The sequence below is a fragment of the Dendrobates tinctorius genome, unplaced genomic scaffold (genome assembly GCF_039654945.1).
Source record: "Dendrobates tinctorius isolate UK_male_01 unplaced genomic scaffold, ASM3965494v1 ptg000633l, whole genome shotgun sequence".
Taxonomy (NCBI): domain Eukaryota; kingdom Metazoa; phylum Chordata; class Amphibia; order Anura; family Dendrobatidae; genus Dendrobates; species Dendrobates tinctorius.
In genome coordinates this window covers 73,996-93,208 of record NW_027362285.1, presented here as the reverse complement: position 1 = coordinate 93,208, position 19,213 = coordinate 73,996, and the positions used below count along the sequence as shown (strand labels likewise).

General features: G+C 42.4%; 1 protein-coding gene across 4 annotated transcripts in view; it reads left to right on the top strand.

Moving 5' to 3' along the window:
* The window catches only part of LOC141079193 (E3 SUMO-protein ligase ZNF451-like), a 104,651-nt gene that overhangs the window by 71,295 nt on the left and 14,143 nt on the right, over positions 1-19,213 (top strand). For 3 of the 4 annotated variants that reach the window (XR_012228204.1, XM_073565285.1, XM_073565283.1), the window contains 2 exons: positions 1,842-1,972; positions 2,723-2,909. Coding sequence is in view for 3 of the 4 variants with exons in the window: in XM_073565285.1 (XP_073421386.1) it covers positions 1,842-1,972; positions 2,723-2,909 (318 nt within the window). In the remaining variant the exon portion in view is untranslated. The remainder of the gene's footprint in view (positions 1-1,841; positions 1,973-2,722; positions 2,910-19,213) is intronic. The other variant, XM_073565284.1, reaches the window with a different exon arrangement.

Below are 19,213 nucleotides of genomic sequence, written 5' to 3'. Positions count from 1 at the left end.
TCTTGGCTTATACACGAGTATATACGGTATAACAAATGTCAGTGATGGGGTACGTAATATATTTTCTGCGGCAAAACACTTTATAAATTTTCCCTCGCGTAGTGTTGCTTCCCTACCGGTGACAGGTTTGGAAAGAATAAAGAAACCTGCAAGAGGTGGTAACCTTAGGAGAATTTTACTCACCCGTGAGGCATATTGGATTTTCAACTTAGGAACTAGATTCCCGGACGGATTGAATAAAAAGAATGACATTATGTTTCATTATTAACTATCAAGCATTTGACTTTTATCTACTGTTTCAATTTTGTGTATTTTGTATGAATTTTTGTCTTTATATATTAATATATAGTTTTTGCACTTTTCTTATAACATGTGAATAGAACCTTCAATCGTGATCTGTTTCTAACAGATGATTGGTGTTTGTTCCTTTTTAATCTGTATGTGGTCTTGAAATGTCAGTTTTGATAAAGATCGCGCAAGCGATCGAAACATGTCGCTCATGTCTGTCTGATGAGCTGATATAGTCCAAAGGAGCTGTATGTTTGTTCTTATACCTATGATGGAATAAAATTTCAAGTTTTATCATGAGAAGCTGGGCCTTCTTCGTTTTTTTTCGCATTGGATCAAGCCATACCAGGATGGTGCTCCGTGTTTCCTCCACAAGTCGGTGAGCTGGCTGTCTTTTTTTTTTCTTTGTGATCAGTTCTTTTTACCCAGAACTCAAATTGCAGCTAAGAAGCAGTTCAAGAAGGGGAGCTCTATTTGCTACTTTTTGAGTGAAAATATCCAAAATTGTGTTTGGATTTTTTTCCAAGAAATACTTAAATATGCTGCAGCTGTACACATCTTGTTTCAGAAATAGTAATAAAATGTATTTATTTGTTAAAGTCATTCGCATAAAACAAAGGCAATGTGCGAAACTTGGCTCTACACTGCTGGCAGGAGACTCAATGTGCCCTGTAACTATGGATAAAATCTCAGCCTCAGTTATAGGGGATATTGGCAATTAAAGGAAAGAAGAAAATATATTTCAGTGTTTTGAAGTGTTTTTCATGACCTTATGGGAGAGGCATAATTAATGTGTGATTATAAATTTAGGAAAAAAGTAAATCGTCAATAAGAAAAAAAAAAAAAAATGAAAAAGCCATCACCAGTCCGATTAACTGTTGGTACCTACTCTGCTGATGGGGGAGGGGGGGGGGAGGTGAACATTTCATCCATAAAATAATTGTAATAGAAAGTAGAGTAAATGAGTGGCTAAAATGTGAAAAGCAGACACCTTTTCATTTCCTATCTGACAACAGTATAAAGGAAAAAATCTATAGAATAAAAATGTGAATATAAAAATGTAATTTAAAGGATTAAGAAAAAAAGATGTAAAAATTATTTGAATGACTGAACAAGGAAGTTAGGAGTATTCCGATCTCCAACATCCCATCCCAATGTGTAGTAGGTGTAAGCAATAGCAAATGCCTCCAATTAGAAATGTAATATAGTTTGCCTGATTCGCTATATGGCTTTTCAAATATGCAGACATTGCAGTAGCTTACGTATCCATGGTTACGACTGCTCTCAACTGTCACTGAGTGGGCGTAGCTATGGATACCTAAGCTGCTGCAATGCCCTGCACATGGGGTAAGCAACATAGTGAATCAGGAGAACTATACTACATTTCTAATCGGATAAATTATTATCCCTACTACATATCAAGATAGGATCTTGGAGATGAGAATACCTCTTTTAAAGATTCTAAATCCGAAAATGTGGGAAAAACTCAAATGTAGCTGGTCATGAACTTGTTAAAATTGATCCAATTAACTAAACATTTAATTTGTTTGAAGGTGGAGGAAGTAATTGGAAGCCCCCTGAGACCTGCAAGATTTATAAGTATCTTTTGAATATTGGCTGTTTTTTCCTTCATCCTCACTGCAGCAGAAGGAAAAATGCCGCTGACTTTGCTATTTGCATGCATGTAAGTTCCTTTTAGTGTCTCTACACCATGTTATTATTTACCAAAAAGTGGATTTAAATGCAGAAGCAGTATGTGAAAAAATGAAATGCACCCTGACTGCTTCCATAGGACTTAAGAGGGAAAGTAGCACTCAAGTGCTGCTAATCAAAGGCCCTGATTATTTATTCATCAGCAGGTGTGACCACTTTGATTAAAAGAAGTTTGGCAGTTTGCTGCTCTGGAGTATGCGTTCGTGTGTTACACCATGCAAAGGAGTAAAGCTAAAGGCAATGATTTTAGAGAAGCAATTGTTGCTATCCATCAATTTAGGTAGTGTTGTAAAGTCATTTTGGAGCGCTTCATTCTACAGTGAGAAAGATTATTCACAAGCTGAAAACATTCTAGACTGCTGAATATTTCCCCAGGAGTGATCGTCGCTTCAGTATCAACAGAAGTTCAGACGATGCATTACTTGAGAAATGGCAAATACCCCAAGAGCTACAGCTCGTAGTCTAAAGGCTTCAGCATGTTAATGGTTCAGATCTTTCATTATGTCCTGATATATGAAACCATAGACTTTAACAAGGTTATGCTTAGTTATCCTCATGACGGTATATATGGATCTCACAATGTAAAATACATATGTATAAATAGAATGACATTTCCTTTTTACTTTAGGGTTTTTGAGTATAACATTTTTATTACACTTGATATGTAATGGGCATCACACAGGACATTTTGGCACTAACTTGTGTTTGTGTTTGCTTTTAGGCAGGACGCCTAGATGAGAAACTACCCAAGCAAATCCCTTTCACTATTTTATCAGGTGATAAAGGTTTTCTGGAATTGGAGAACCAATTCAATAAAACCCAGCGGCTTGCTCATGTCCTTAATCCACATCATTTAGGAGGAGATGTAATGTGTGCCATCCTGAACAGCATAGCAGAAACAACACCAGGTATGAAATCATTGCCACATGCCATAGGCATTAATGATCCAATAAGAAAGAGACATCCATTTTAGCTGCATCATTAATAAAGCTGCTCTTCTTGACTTTATTTTCCTGTTTACTTCATTGTAAATAAGTTTAGCGTTGAGCGGTGGTCTGTATTTGCTTTGTGTTGAACGGGTGGTCCATACTGCAAATTAGTAAATGGCTGAACATTCCAAATCCTAAACTAATCAGAAGAAATACTGGGGCTTACTTATTAAGCCAACATTTCAGAATTCTGCACCAAAAACTGACTTGCGCCAAATGTATGCTTTTTAAACAATTTTTGCGCCTTGTCTGGCAAGCGAGCATGGCATCACTGAAAAGTGATATGATGAAATGGATGGGACCAAACATGGGACACCTTGCTAAAAAAAAATGTATAGATTTTGGTGCAAATTTCTGGAACAAAGTGAGCCAACCAAGCCTGAGAGCACTGTCTAAGTGTTAGTTTTTGTTTAAAAAAACATCAATACTAAGGAGAGAAATTAGTACCCAGGTGAATATGGCTAAATTAAAGTAGACACCACAACACTATTTCAGAAAAACTTCGTGAAAAAATGTATAAATAAGAAAAAATACCAACAATTCATTCAATATAACAAATTTTCATTTAATTAAATAAGGACACCAACAAGGACAAAGGTAGACTGAGACATTTAACAAGACATAATGAAAGGGAAAGACATCATAAAAACCAAGGGGAGCGGGTCAGCACAGAAAGCACTGTTTTGTATTGTTCAGAATAAAATTGTCAACGTTATGCTTATGTTAGTAAATATAATTTTATATATAAATGAAAATAAATGTTATTTTCTGTCTACCTACTTTTGAATATATATATATGTGTGTGTGTGTGTGTGTGTGTGTGTGTGTGTATATATATATATACACACACACACACACACACACACACACACACACACACACACACACACACACACACACACACACACTGGGGAAAAAAAGTATTTTGTCAGTCAGCAATAGTGCAAGTTCCACCACTTAAAAAGATGAGAGGCGTCTGTAATTTACATCATAGGTAGACCTCAACTATGGGAGACAAACTGAGAAAAAAAAATCCAGAAAATCACATTGTCTGTTTTTTTTTCATTTTATTTGCATAGTATGGTGGAAAATAAGTATTTGGTCAGAAACAAAATTTCATCTCAATACTTTGTGATATATCCTTTGTTGGCAATGACAGAGGTCAAACGTTTTCTGTAAGTCTTCACAAGGTTGCCACACACTGTTGTTGGTATGTTGGCCCATTCCTCCATGCAGATCTCCTCTAGAGCAGTGATGTTTTTGGCTTTTCGCTTGGCAACACGGACTTTCAACTCCCTCCAAAGGTTTTCTATAGGGTTGAGATCTGGAGACTGGCTAGGCCACTCCAGGACCTTGAAATGCTTCTTACGAAGCCACTCCTTCATTGCCCTGGCGGTGTACTTTGGATCATTGTCATGTTGAAAGACCCAGCCACGTTTCATCTTCAATGCCCTTGCTGATGGAAGGAGGTTTGCACTCAAAATCTCACGATACATGGCCCCATTCATTCTTTCATGTACCCGGATCAGTCGTCCTGGCCCCTTTGCAGAGAAACAGCCCCAAAGCATGATGTTTCCACCACCATGCTTTACAGTAGGTATGGTGTTTGATGGATGCAACTCAGTATTCTTTTTCCTCCAAACACGACAAGTTGTGTTTCTACCAAACAGTTCCAGTTTGGTTTCATCAGACCATAGGACATTCTCCCAAAACTCCTCTGGATCATCCAAATGCTCTCTAGCAAACTTCAGACGGGCCCGGACATGTACAGGCTTAAGCAGTGGGACACGTCTGGCACTGCAGGATCTGAGTCCATGGTGGCGTAGTGTGTTACTTATGGTAGGCCTTGTTACATTGGTCCCAGCTCTCTGCGGTTCATTCACTAGGTCCCCCCGCGTGGTTCTGGTATTTTTGCTCACCGTTCTTGTGATCATTCTGACCCCACGGGGTGGGATTTTGCGTGGAGCACCAGATCGAGGGAGATTATCAGTGGTCTTGTATGTCTTCCATTTTCTAATTATTGCTCCCACAGTTGATTTCTTCACTCCAAGCTGGTTGGCTATTGCAGATTCAGTCTTCCCAGCCTGGTGCAGGGCTACAATTTTGTTTCTGGTGTCCTTTGACAGCTCTTTGGTCTTCACCATAGTGGAGTTTGGAGTCAGACTGTTTGAGGGTGTGGACAGGTGTCTTTTTATACTGATAACAAGTTTAAACAGGTGCCATTACTACAGGTAATGAGTGGAGGAAAGAGGAGACTCTTAAAGAAGAAGTTACAGGTCTGTGAGAGCCAGAAATCTTGATTGCTTGTTTCTGACCAAATACTTATTTTCCACCATAATATGCAAATAAAATGAAAACAAAACAGACCATGTGATTTTCTGGATTTTTTTTTCTCAGTTTGTCTCCCATAGTTGAGGTCTACCTATGATGTAAATTACAGACGCCTCTCATCTTTTTAAGTGGTGGAACTTGCACTATTGCTGACTGACTAAATACTTTTTTTCCCCACTGTATATGTGTGTATATGTGTGTGTGTGTGTGTGTGTGTGTGTGTATGTGTGTGTGTGTGTGTGTGTATATATATATATATATATATATATATATATATATATATATATATATAGTGTGTATGTATATATATATATATATATGTGTGTGTGTATGTGTGTGTGTATATATATATATATATATATATATATATATATATATATATATATATATATATATATAGTCTCAAAAAAAATTGGGGGAACACTTAAACGACAGAATCTAACTCCCAAGTAAATCAAACTTCTGTGAAATCAAGCTGTCCACTTAGGGTACCGTTACACTGCGCGACGCACCAGCGATCCCGACAATGATATGACGTGGTAAGGTTTGCTGGTGCGTCGCTACATGGTCACCAGTAAGCCATCAAACAGGCAGATTTACCCAGCGATGCAGCAACGTTCCGGCGGTCCATAGAACGACCTCGGCAGTTGGGACCTTGTCACACAGCAGTGATTCTGACGACTCTCGCCTGTGTCCCTGAGTTCTGAGTCGCCAAGGAGGTCGCTCGTTGGAGTCAAACACAGCAATGCATGCTGGCATTGGGACACCTGTGGTCAAAAAATGGCCCAGGACATTTGAGCACGAAATCTGTGACGTTTCAGCGATCTCCCTATGTTAGACGGGGCCTTTAGGAAGCAACACTGACAATCAATTTCACATTCTGTTGTGCAAATGGAATAGACAGCAGATGGAAATTATTGGCAATTATCAAGACACACCGTGTGGACCTCCAAAGAAATACTACCCCACACCATTACTGACTCACTGCCAATTCGGTCGTGCTGAAGGATGTTGCAGGCAGCAGATCGCTCTCCACGGCGTCTCCAGACTCTGTCACGTCTGTCACGTGCTCAGTGTGAGCCTGCTTTCAACTGTGAAGAGCACAGGGCGACTGTGGTGAATTTGTCAATCCTGGTGTTGTGTGGCAAATGACAAACGTCCTGCACGGTATTGGGCTGTGAGCACAACCCCCATCTGTGGACGTCGGACACTCGGACCATCCTCATGGAGTCGGTTTCTAATAGTTTGTGCAGACACATGCACATTTGTGGCCTGCTGGAGGTCATTTTGCAGGGCTCTGGCGGTGTTCCTCCTGTTCCTCCTTGCACAAAGGCGGATGTAGCGGTCCTGCTGCTGGGTTTCCCTCCTACGGCCCCCTCCACGTCTCCTGGTGTACTGGCCTGTCTCCTGGTAGTGCCTCCAGCCTATGGACACTACGCTGACAGAAGAGAAAACCTCCTTGCCACAGCTCGCATTGATGTGCCACCCTGGATGAGCTGCACTACCTGAGCCACTTGTGTGGGTTGTAGAGTCCGTCTCATGCTACCACGAGTGTGAAAGCACAACCAACATTCGAAAGGGACCAAAACATCAGCCAGGAATCATTGGTACTGAGATGTGGTCCCTACCTGCAGAACCACTCCCTTATTCAGTGTGTCTTTATAATTGCCAATAATTTCCATCCGTTGTCTATTCCATTTGCACAACAGCATGTGAAATTGATTGTCAATCTGTGTTGCTTCCTAAGTGGACAGTTTGATTTCACAGAAGTGTGATTGACTTGGAGTTACATTGTGTTGATTAAGTGTTCCCTTTATTTTTTTGAGCAGTGTATTTTGTGTGAAACAACTCTCTGGTTTAAGGGCATAAAAATTATATATACATACACATATTTTCAAAATCAAATAAGCTTTATTGGCAGGACCAAATAAACATAAACATTAGTTTTGCCCAAGCATATGTACAGTAGGGACTGTGGGGCTAATGGTTGGGGGACTCAGAGAATGATGGATGGGGTACAGGGTGGGCGATAATGAAGTCCATGGTTGCATATCATGGTTGTCTTTCTCGCAGCCTATGGCATGCACTTACATACTGTGATGCTATCTCCGTCGTGCTTCTCCCCCCCCCCCCCCCCCCAGCAGGATATATTTTTCTCTTCCTCCTTCATGGAGCTGAAATCCGGGAAGAGATTGGATAGTTTCCTGAGGTACGTATCCCTCACTGTTGAGTATTTGGTGCAGTGTAGCAGGAAGTGGGTCTAAACTCCAGGTCACAGTGTAGGCACAGTCTGTCTTCCCTGGGCTTGTAACTCTGACGTCTGACCTCGATGGCCAGATTGTGGGCACTGAGTCTATACGGCTCAGGATCTGTCGAGAACTGCTGATATCGTTCTTCCAGTCACGTATTTCTCCTGCCTCTCGTCTACCGTCTTCCTGATACTGGCTTTTGTCAGGTTGCTTTGGTTGACTGTTCGGTCAGGTTGGGTTTGGATGAGCTGTTCCAGGGGTCCTGGTTTGTGGAGATCGCCTACAAGTAGCATGGCTTTGTGGTGATGGCAGTTTTGGTTGCTACTCTGTAGGTGAGCCTGGAAGGACAGCGCCCTCTTCAGGACTACTAGGTGCAGTGGGAATCAGCCCAGCAGGCACTGTTGGTCGTGCTCTGTTGGACTTGGAGAAGGTGTTTACAGAATTCCAGGTGGAATATTTCGGTTGGACTGGAATCCCACTTTGACCAGTCTCGTTATGTGTGAGGGCCCCAGACTTCACTGCCGTACAGGAGGATTGGGGTGATTATGGCATCGAAAATTTTTAGCCAGACCCTCACTAGCAGCTTCAGATGGTAGAGTTTCATTCGGATGGCATAGAAGGTTTTGCAGGCCTTGTCCTTCAGGGTCTCTGGCTCGTTTGAAACTCGTGACTTTTGAATTTCCATGCCCAGGTAGGTGTATTTGTCCGTTTCTGTAAAAACGTAGTTATTTAGAACAAATGGAAGGTGCAGGCCAGTACACCAGGAGACGTGGAGGGTGCCGTAAGAGGGCATCAACCCAGCAGCAGGACCTCTACCTCCGCCTTTGTGCAAGGAGGAACAGAAGGAGCACTGCCAGAGCCCTGCAAAATGACCTGCAGCAGGCCACAAATGTGTCATGTGTCTGCACAAACGGTTACAGTAGAAACTGACTCCATGAGGATGGTACAGTATGATGGCCTGACGTCCACAGATGGGGGTTGTGCTCCCAGCCCAACACCGTGCAGGATGCTTGGTAGTTGCCACAGAACACCAGGATTGGCAAATAAGCCACTGGCGCCCTGTGCTCTTCACAGATGAAAGCAGGTTCACATTGAGCACATGTGACAGAGTCTGGAGATGTCGTGGAGAGCGATCTGCTGCCTACAACATCCTTCAGCATGACCGATTCGGCAGTGGGTCAGTAATGGTGTGGGGTTGCATTTCTTTGGAGGGCCGCAGAGACCTCCATGTGCTCGCCAGAGGTAGCCTGACTGCCATTAGGTACGGAGATGAGATCCTCAGACCCCTTGTGAGACCATATGCTGGTGTGGTTGGCCCTGGCTTACTCCTAATGCAGGACAATGCCAGACCTCATGTGGCTGTAGTGTGCCAGCAGTTCCTGTAAGAGGAAGGCATCGAAGCTATTGACTGGCCCACCCGTGCCCCGGACCTTAATCCAATTGAGCACATCGTGTCTCGCTCCATCCACCAACGTCACGTTGCATCACAGACTGTCCAGCAGTTGATGGATGCTTTAGTCCAGGTCTGGGAGGAGATCCCTCAGGAGACTAAACGCAACCTCATCAGAAGCATGTCCACGCATTGTACAGTAGGGAGGTCATATAGGTACGTAGAGGCCCCACACACTACTGAGCCTCATTTTGACTTGTTTTAAGGACATTACACTCCACTTTTATTTTGTGGGTGACTCCAAAGTTAGGCCTCCATTGGTTAATAAATTTGATTTCCCTTGATGATTTTTGTGTGATTTTGTTGTCCGCACATTCAACTTTGTATAGAACAAAGTATTCAATGAGAATATTTCATTCATTCAGATCTAGGATGTGTTATTTGAGTGTTCCCTTATTTTTTTGTGTGTGTATATTGTGGTGTAGTGACCACTGTGTCTGTCTGCTAGGGGGCGCTGTGTGGGTGTCCCAGTAGAGAGGATGAGTGGCAGGATGCTGAATGACCGTTATGTATCCCAAGGTAGGTGGCCTTGGGATGGAAGCTTTAATATGTGTGTTGATCAGCAGAGGTACTGCTGAGCTTCTGTTACACTGTGTCAGGAAGAGCTTTCCAGGTAGCTGGTGATACGTGCTGGACCAGCTACCTACAAATCCACCTAGGGGTGTGTCTAAAAATGCCTATAGTAAAGACTGTGTGAATGCTTGTAGAACCAGTGATGAGGTCATAGCCATGTGATGTGGTGGGCGTGGCTTCGGACCATATAAGGTGGCCAGGGTAGGTCACGTGTGGATGCTTGGACCCAGTTGGTCCGTATGGAAGGTCTCGCTGGAAGAAGTGGCTGCTATCCTAACAGCACATGTGGACGCTGTGTTTTATGGCTGCAAGTGTCTGACAGTTCCCAGGGGAGGGAATGAAGGTCTGGAGTATGAAGCAGCCATGAGGTAACCCTGACGGGGTCAGATAACTGTGAGGCTAGAGAGCCTGCGTATTGAACACTGCATAACCTGTATGACTACAGGGTTGACAGTGGAGCTCTGTCATGGACGCTATGCTGTTTGATAAGAACTTTCTATTGCTTTGGGTTTATGATGCCTGAATAAACTGCATGGACTGTTATTGTTTTATGGAAAACCCGTGCCGGATCTGATTATTTGGCTGCAAAGCGAGTGTCCCCTACCTTAATGACAAGCCCAACTTACAATATGTATTACACATTTGTGTTTCAATCTTTGGAAATCTACATGGCCCTTCTACATTTGGATACATTCGGGCATATTGTATCTTTGAGATGAGGAACGCTATGGGCATCTTCGTGGCAATATACATCGTATACTTGTGATCTTTAGTGTACCTATAATGATAATTATATTGCTTAGTTTTGCCCATGTTATCATATGACGTTCTTACAATATTCCTTTATAATGTCTTCTCTCTTTTGTTTGTTTATGCCTTGTTTGTTCTGTTGGTGCTGTATATATTATCTTACATGGCCGTACATATGGTCAGTAACCACATATGCTCCAGACACTAGAAATTAATGTTATATATGTATATTTAATTCTTATCTCATTTGATCCTGACTCCTTTCCCCTTTGTGATTCTAGTATTGGCACCCATCTGTTTATGGTTTTCGTATTAATATATCTCCTCTTTATGTGACAGGCGCTCCTGCCGCACGCGCTGCTGTCTCCCACACGCTGGTCGGCTCTTGGCATCGGGTCATGTGACAAACCACGTGATGTGGCGTCACGACTGGGCGATGCCGCCGTCAGGGTTGCCAGGGTAGCGGAGCGCGTCATTATGGTTGGACGCGCCGTCACATGACTCATTAAGGGGAGGAGTTTGTGACGTGGTCTTTGGTTTTGCGACCGCGTCACTATGACTGGATGCGCCTGTGTCTGTGATTGAGCAGGGGAAGCGGCCGCTCTGAGGTGATTGTTGCCTTTTTCTATCGCGCCTGTTGATGTCATCAATATGGGACGGGGCTTAGGTCTTTTCTGCCCCAATATTAGATATCCTTTGTGATATCTTCTTTAGGTTAGTGATGGCGCTATTATTATAATTAAATCTTGGATGAGGCACCTGTCCACTTCCCACTGCTGGGCACTGACATATGAGATTGGGTCACATGTGGCCGCTTGGCTTTTGTGCTGTAACCATGGTTACAAGCGCCATTTTTGTGAGTAAATCCTGTTATATGTATGATTGGCCTGATTTGTCACGTGTGTGTTCTACCGTCTTATTGGTGGACTCTATCTTAAATATCCCTCACTTCCCTTTTCCCATCACCCCTTGAGAAATGCCATTCGCCGAAACGTGCGTTGGGGGGGGGGTCATACCTGGGTGGACTTCCACTTACCACTCCAACAGGTAAAGATGTTTTCATTATGATATTGTGTTACCTTTATATTTGTACATCCTGTTGGGTTGTGTTTGCAATATGCATAGTCTGGGGATGGGAGCTAACCTTTAATGTTACCATCATGATTATCTTTAAGCAACCTGTTTTTTCCCCACATTGTCCATAAGCCCTGTGTATGCCCCACTTGGTCGCCTTCGTGCTACCATGGTCATGTCTGACTTGTTTTCATCCTCCTTACACCTCGGTCATATTATAATAAAGATTCAATGTTTTATCTTTTGAATCCATTAGTCTTTTGGACTTTTTTTGATCGCCTGTTTTTCTTGTGTATATGCCAATATGTATGTATGTGTGTGTATATGTATGTAATCCCCTAATAGGTATATAAAGTGCAGCGCAACGTAAAAGGTATATTTTCATGATACAGGAAAGATGTTTGTCTTTGTACCATGTTAGCCAGTAGATAGAAAAATATTTAGAATTGAGAGTCGTCAGTGGTTGAGCTCATACTGATTATGCGTCGCAATTTACATCCGATGCTTTATGAGGTGAGCAGGACTAGCCGAGCCTCCAAAACAGACATCACTGATCGTGTCTCATTTCAGAGAGGGCACAGAGGCTGTGGCAGTGTCAACAGCGTCTGCCTCCTGATGACGGCTCATTTGAGTATGCACTGGTGAATTTCTAACAAAATTTCATTGGAAGTTAAAAAGACAGGAAGTCTGAATGTCGAGTATATGTTTGAGAATTTTTCATTGAAGTATATTAGAAAACGAGATTAGAGTATTACACAGACTGCCCCTTTAAGCTCAGCCAATTGGTTCGGCCCTCCAGAGCAGTGCCAGTTTCTCCTGTGGCCCCTTGGGAAAATTAATTGCCCACCCCTGCCTTAGACCAAGCTTTCCATTGGCTGTTTTCTTTGGCAAACTCAAGTAGGACCTTTTTGCTTCTTTGTAGAGATGAAAGGCTTCTTGACTGGAACTCATGCATTCAACCCTACTGCTCTTAGTCGTCGGACCACAGTTTGGTGACTCACTTTGACTCCATTTACTTTGTCAGTAATCTGTACAGCACAATATTAACTTTGGAGGAATAATAAGCTTCCTGACATCTGGTGATATATTTTGGGAAAAATTCGACTACCCATGACAAAGCAACTGTATATAGATTATCCCCGTCTGTGCTTTAACTAGTTGCCAGTAGGTGACCTGCTCTCACCTTCTATAAAGTATTTTTGCTTAAAAAACCAGTTGATCATTCAGTATTTTCTGTGCATTTTCCCATTCTATTCTACATAAAGTGCCTTTTTCCCAAACATTATGTTGCAATTTTTGGTTTTTCTTATGGATTTCCCCTATGCTTATTCCCAGTACATAGTACACATAAGCCAATTAGTTGCAGCCAAAAAGGAAGGAGGCCCCTTGTATATTTCCCCAGAGACCTCACAACACCTATCAGCAGTGTAGGCTAGTGGTCACAGAAACTCCAATTTAATACAGGGTATGATTGATTCAGACCCAATAGCTAGGTCTAATCTTGACAATGTTTGGAGGCAGAATAACCGGAATATTGTTTGACATCAGGGTGCCTTCTTCTCCATAGCGCCACCATTACAACCTCCTCTAGCAGATAATGTAGAGATGCATATTGAGAATTTTGAGAAATATTTCCCGTATTAAATTTATCCTGGATAGGTTGTAGGTAGGTGTTAAAATCCCCTACTATAAGAACCGGTGTCTCTGGAAGTTAAATTATTAAATAATCCTTTTTAAGTATTTCTGCTGAGTAAGGGGGGTAGAATATGCAAAGCTACTATAGTAAAGTTAATATTGTATATGGTAATAATAATCTATTTTTATATAGTGCTAACATTTTCTGCAGCGCTTTACAGTTTTCACACATTATCATCGCTGTCCCCGATGGGGCTCACAATCTAATTTCCCTATCAGTATGTCTTTGGAATGTGGTAGGAAACCGGAGAACCTGGAGGAAACCCACGGAAACATGGGGAGAGCATGCAAACTCCTTGCAGATGTTGCCTTGGTGGGATTGGTATAAGCAAAACATGTAAATATTCCATCAGTGTCTATTTTAGAGGAGCAACAGATACATGGAATTGATCTATGCACTAAAATGCTTATGCATGAGTAGAAAAAACTGAATGGTACTGTGCACACTACCAAAGAGCCCCTTAGAAATCGGAGTCTCACAGATAATGAGTTTCTGAAAGACAAATACCACGCTGAAATTGTTTTATGGAAGAGAACACAGCTCATCTTTTGACAGCTTTCCCCAAGCCCCTGACATTCCAGACTATCACATTAATTATATGCCCCATATTAAGTAGTACATCACTTTAGAGCAGGATAAATTATATGGAAAAATATTTAAATAATCCCTAAAGCATAATTTCCCCCCACCTTTTGAATTGCTAATCTGTTATATTTTCTTGCATAGTATAGTATGGAAAACCTCTCTTGAATATTCCCCTTCATAAAACCAGAAACCATTCAACTAAAAATACACATTCCTCTTATGAGAAATAGGGCTAATTACAAACCTGACTGCCCTTAAAAGACGAATAGTTTGTATGTACAATAATGCAGGTACATATATTATCATAACTCTGCATTTCCTGCTTGAAGTGGAGTAGCGGAATAAAATCTATTTGCAAAACATGCAAAGTATAGGCACTTTTTTATATCCCAGAGCTTGGCCGTCTTCTTCTGAACTTTTGTTGAAAAGTCAGGATAAATAGATATTTTTCTTTCATCAATGGTAAGTGAAGAGTGGTCCCTATCTTCAAAATGTAGTAATTTGATGAGTACAGGCCTCGGTGGAGCCACCGGTGGCAAAGGGCGTGTAGGAACTCTGTGAGCTCTTTCAATTGCAGAAAATTGAGAGTTTGTATTTGCTGAACATTGTAGTCGACCATGATTTAAAAAAATCAACTGAATTTTCGACCCTCCGCTTTTTCAGGAACCCCGACTAAATGCATGTTATTTCGCCGACGCCTATTGTCTAGGTCATAGATATTCCGAAGACCTCTCCTGTGACATTTTTATATAGTATGTATTTGGTCCTCAACAGAACTCACTCTTTCCTCCAACTCATTGACCCTGCTGTTTATTTTCTACATGTCCTGTCTGATCAGATTATTGTCCTTTCTAAGCCTTCCCATGTGTTTGAGAGTTTGTAATGAAGAGGCTGCAGGATTTTACAAAAGAGAAAGTCTTGTAGTGCTGGATCTTTCCCAGAATCATTGGCTGGATTAGCTTCCCCATAGGTTCCTGCACTTCTCTGTTTGACTTTTGCGCTTAGAGCGGTGCCACATTGCCTTCCCTGCACAGTAGCAGTGTCTGTCTGTGTGTCTCTCTCTCTCCCCCTGGGAGAATACCTCATCAGATTGTAATTTATCTGTCATTGGGTCTAAGGTCAGGCCTACCAAGTCTCCTCAGGTTTGCTGCAGCAGCCTCAGCCTCTCTCACTCTGGCTGATGTGGGGTGGCGGTGGCACCATGTTGGAAGGCATGCTATATCGACTGCGCCTTCTCATGCTTGCTTCTCGTCATGCGTGAGTGAATTTCAATGCTTCTCCGTACATTCCAGGGACTTTAACCCCTTCACGACCAATGACGCCACATAAGCGTCATGAAAACTGGTGCTAATCTGACCAGTGACACCTATGTGGCGTCATGACTTTAAAGCCCCCTGCGGGTCGGGTGACCTAGGTCACTGAAAGGTCACCCGACCCGCAGATACAGGGGGCTTTGTTCTTCACCATAGGGAGCGTGGCTTTGCCCCCACGTGACTACGATTGCTCTGATTGGCTGTAGCATCGGACATGGCTGGTGACAGCGATCCGACCCCCCCCCCACACCCGTTAACGGGGAGGATCTGCCCCCCTGCCACTGAATGACAGCGGCGATGTTCCGCCGCCGTCATCATCTCCCCCCCGCCTTCCCTCCGCTCCCCCCGGCTTCCCATCGCCCCCCTCCTACCCCCTGGTACTCACCGAGTGCCGTTATGGCTCCCGGTGTCCCGGACCATGGGCGCCGCCATATTGGAAAATGGCGGGCACATGCGCAGTGCGCCCGCCGGCTGCAATTTCCTTTCATTCATTTTGATCACTGTGATAAACTCTCACAGTGATCAAAATAGAATGAAAAGTAAATAAACCCTCCGTTTATCACCCCCATAGGCTGGATCAACTAATAAAATAAATTATTTATATTTTTCCGTTAGGGTTGGAAAGAGGGTTAGGGTTGGAAAGAGGGTTAGGGTTGGAAAGAGGGTTAGGGTTGGAAAGAGGGTTAGGGTTGGAAAGAGGGTTAGGGTTGGAAAGAGGGTTAGGGTTGGAAAGAGGGTTAGGGTTGGAAAGAGGGTTAGGGTTGGAAAGAGGGTTAGGGTTGGAATTAGGGTTAGGGTTGGAATTAGGGTTAGGGTTGGAATTAGGGTTGGGATTAGGGTTAGGGGTGTGTTGGGGTTAGGGTTATGGTTAGGGTTGGGATTAGGGTTAGGGATGTGTTGGGGTTAGGGCTGTGGTTAGGGGTGTGTTGGGGTTAGGGTTGAAGTTAGAGTTGTGGAGTTTCCACTGTTTAGGCACATCAGGGGGTCTCCAAACGCGACATGGTGCAACCATTGATTCCAGCCAATTTTGCGTTCAAAAAGTCAAACGGTGCTCCCTCCCTTCCAAGCCCCGACGTGTGCCCGAACAGTGGTTTACCCCAACATATGGGGTATCAGCGTACTCAGGAAAAATTCCACAACAACTTTGGGGTCTAATTACTCCTGGTACCCTTGGGAAAATAAAAAATTGGGAGCTAAAAAAATATTTTTCTGGGAAAAAATTTTTTATTTTTACGTCTCTGCGTTATAAACTTCTGTGAAGCACTTGGGGGTTCAAAGTGCTCACCAGGCATCTAGATAAGTTCCTTGGGAGGTCTAGTTTCCAAAATGGGGTCACTTGTGGGTGGTTTCTATTGTGTAGGCACATCAGGGGCTCTGCAAACGTAATGACGACCGCAGACCATTCCATCAAAGTCAGCATTTCATAATGTCACTACTTCCCTTCCGAGCCCCGACAAGTACCCAAACAGTGTTCCCCACCCACATATGGGGTACCAGCGTACTCAGGACAAACTGGACAACAACTTTTGGGGTCCAATTTATCCTGCTACCCTTGTGAAAAAAAAATTGCTGGCTAAAAATATATATATTTTTTTTTTTTTAGGAAAAAAAATATTTTTATTTTCACAGCTCTGCGTTATAAACTTCTGTGAAGCGCTTGGGGGTTCAAGGTGCTCACCACACATCTAGGTAAGTTCCTTGGGGGGTCTAGTCTCCAAAATGGGGTCATTTGTGGGGGGTTTCCACAGTTTAGGTACATCAGGGGCTCTACAAATGTAACATGATACCCGCAGACCATTCCATCAAAGTCAGCATTTCAAAATGTCCTACTTCCCTTCCGATCCCCGACGTGTGCCCAAACAGTGGTTCCCCCCACATTTGGGGTACCAGCATGCTCAGGACAAATTGGGCAACAACTTTTGGGGTCTATTTTATCCTGGTACCCTTGTGAAAATAAAAAATTGCGCACTAAAAAATAATTTTTTGAGGAAAAAAAAATTTTTTTTATTTTCACGGCTCTGCGTTATAAACTTTTTTGAAGCACTTGGGGGTTCAAAGTGCTCACTATGCATCTAGATAAGTTCCTTGGGGGGTCTAGTTTCCAAAATGGGGTCATTTGTGGGGGAGCTCCAATGTTTAGGCACACAGGGGCTCTCCAAACATGACATGGTGTCTGCTAACGATTAGAAGTAATTTGCATTTCAAAAAGTCAAATGGCACTCCTCCCTTCTGAGCCCTGCCGTGTGCCCAAACAGTGGTTCCCCCCCACATATGGGGTACCAGCGTACTGAGGACAAACTGGACCACAACTTTTGTGGTCCAATTTCTCCTGTTAGCCTTGTGAAAATTAAAAATAGTGTGCTAAAAATCATTTTTGAGGGAAAAAAAATATTTTTTATTTTCACTGCTCTGTGTTATAAACTTGTGTGAAGCACTTGGGGGTTCAAAGTGCTCACTACACATCTAGATAAGTTCCTTAGGGGGTCTAGTTTCCAAAATGAGGTCAATTGTGGGGGAGCTCCAATGTTTAGGCGCACAGGGGCTCTCCAAACGCGACATGGTGTCCGATAACGATTGGAGCTAATTTTCCATTCAAAAAGTCAAATAGTGCTCCTTCCCTTCCGGACCCTGCCCTGCGCTCAAACAGTGGTTTAGGACCACATATGAGGTATCGGTGTACTCAGGAGAAATTGCTCAACAAATTTTAGGATCCACTTTATCCTGTTGCCCATGAGAAAATGAAAAAACTGAGGCTAAAAGAAAATTTCTGTGAAAAAAAAAAGTACTTTTTTTTTTTTTACAGATCAAAATGTGAAGTATCTGGGGGTTCAAAGTGATCACTATGCATCTAGATAAGTTCCTTGGGGGGTCTAGTTTCCAAAATGGGGTCACTTGTGGAGGAGCTCCAATGTTTATGCACACAGGGGCTCTCCAAACGCGACCTGGCAAACGCTAAATATTCCAGCATATTTTCCATTCAAAAAGTCAAATGGCGCTCCTTCCCTTCTGAGCCCTGCTGTGCGCGCAAACAGTGGTTTATTACCACATATGAGGTATCGGTGTACTCAGGAGAAATTGCCCAACAAATTTTAGGATCCATTTTATCCTGTTGCCCATGTGAAAATGAAAAATTGATGCTAAAAGAAAATTTTTGTTGGAAAAATTAAAATGTCCTTTTTTTCTTTCCACGTTGCTTTAGTTTCTGTGAAACACCTGAAGGGTTAATAATCTTCTTGAATTTAGTTTTGAGTAGCTTGAGAGGTGCAGTTTTTTGAATGGTGTCACTTTTGGGTATTTTCTGCCATGTAGACCCCCCTCAGTGACTTAAAATGTGAGGTGGTCCCTAAAAAAAAATTTTTTTAAATTTTATTGTAAAAATGAGAAATCGCTGGTCAACTTTTAACCCTTATAACTTCCTAACAAAACAATATTTTGTTTCCAAAATTGTGCTGATGTAAAGTAGACATGTGGGAAATGTTATTTAGTAACTATTTTGTGTCACATAACTCTGGTTTAACAGAATAAAAATTCAAAATTTGAAAATTGCGAAATTTTCTAAATTTTCGCCAAATTTCTGATTTTTTCACAAATAAACGCAAAAAATATCGACCTAAATTTACCACTAACATGAAGCCCAATATGTCACGAAAAAACAATCTCAGAATCGCTAGGATCCGTTGAAGCGTTCCTGAGTTATTACTTCATAAAGGGACACTGGTCAGAATTGCAAAAAATGGCCTGGTCATTAAGGTCAAAATAGGCTTGGTCATGAAGGGGTTAACCCAGCTTCTGGTGCGAAGGAATCAATATTTCACTAATATCGATGCAAAGGAATCAATATTTCACTAATATCCATGGAAATGACGGAATGTAGAGTGGAGCGAAGTTCAGTGCATCCTCTTCACATGGCTGTCAGGGCACGCCTTCTCATAACAAACATTTTTTATGGGATTCAAGTCAGGCAAATGTGACACCCAACTTCAGAATCTTCCAGGACTCCTTATGAAGCCAAGCCTTGTCATTGTCCTGTTGGAATGTTTTATGATGCCGAAGCTTCAGATCCTTGAAATGAATGAATGTTTGGGTTTTTGTTTTGTTAGGATTTACTGATATTTGATTGAATTTATCTTGTCCTCCACATGCTGCAGGTTTCCAATGTCAGGGAAAGCAAAGCAGCCCCAGAGCATCAAGCCACTACCATG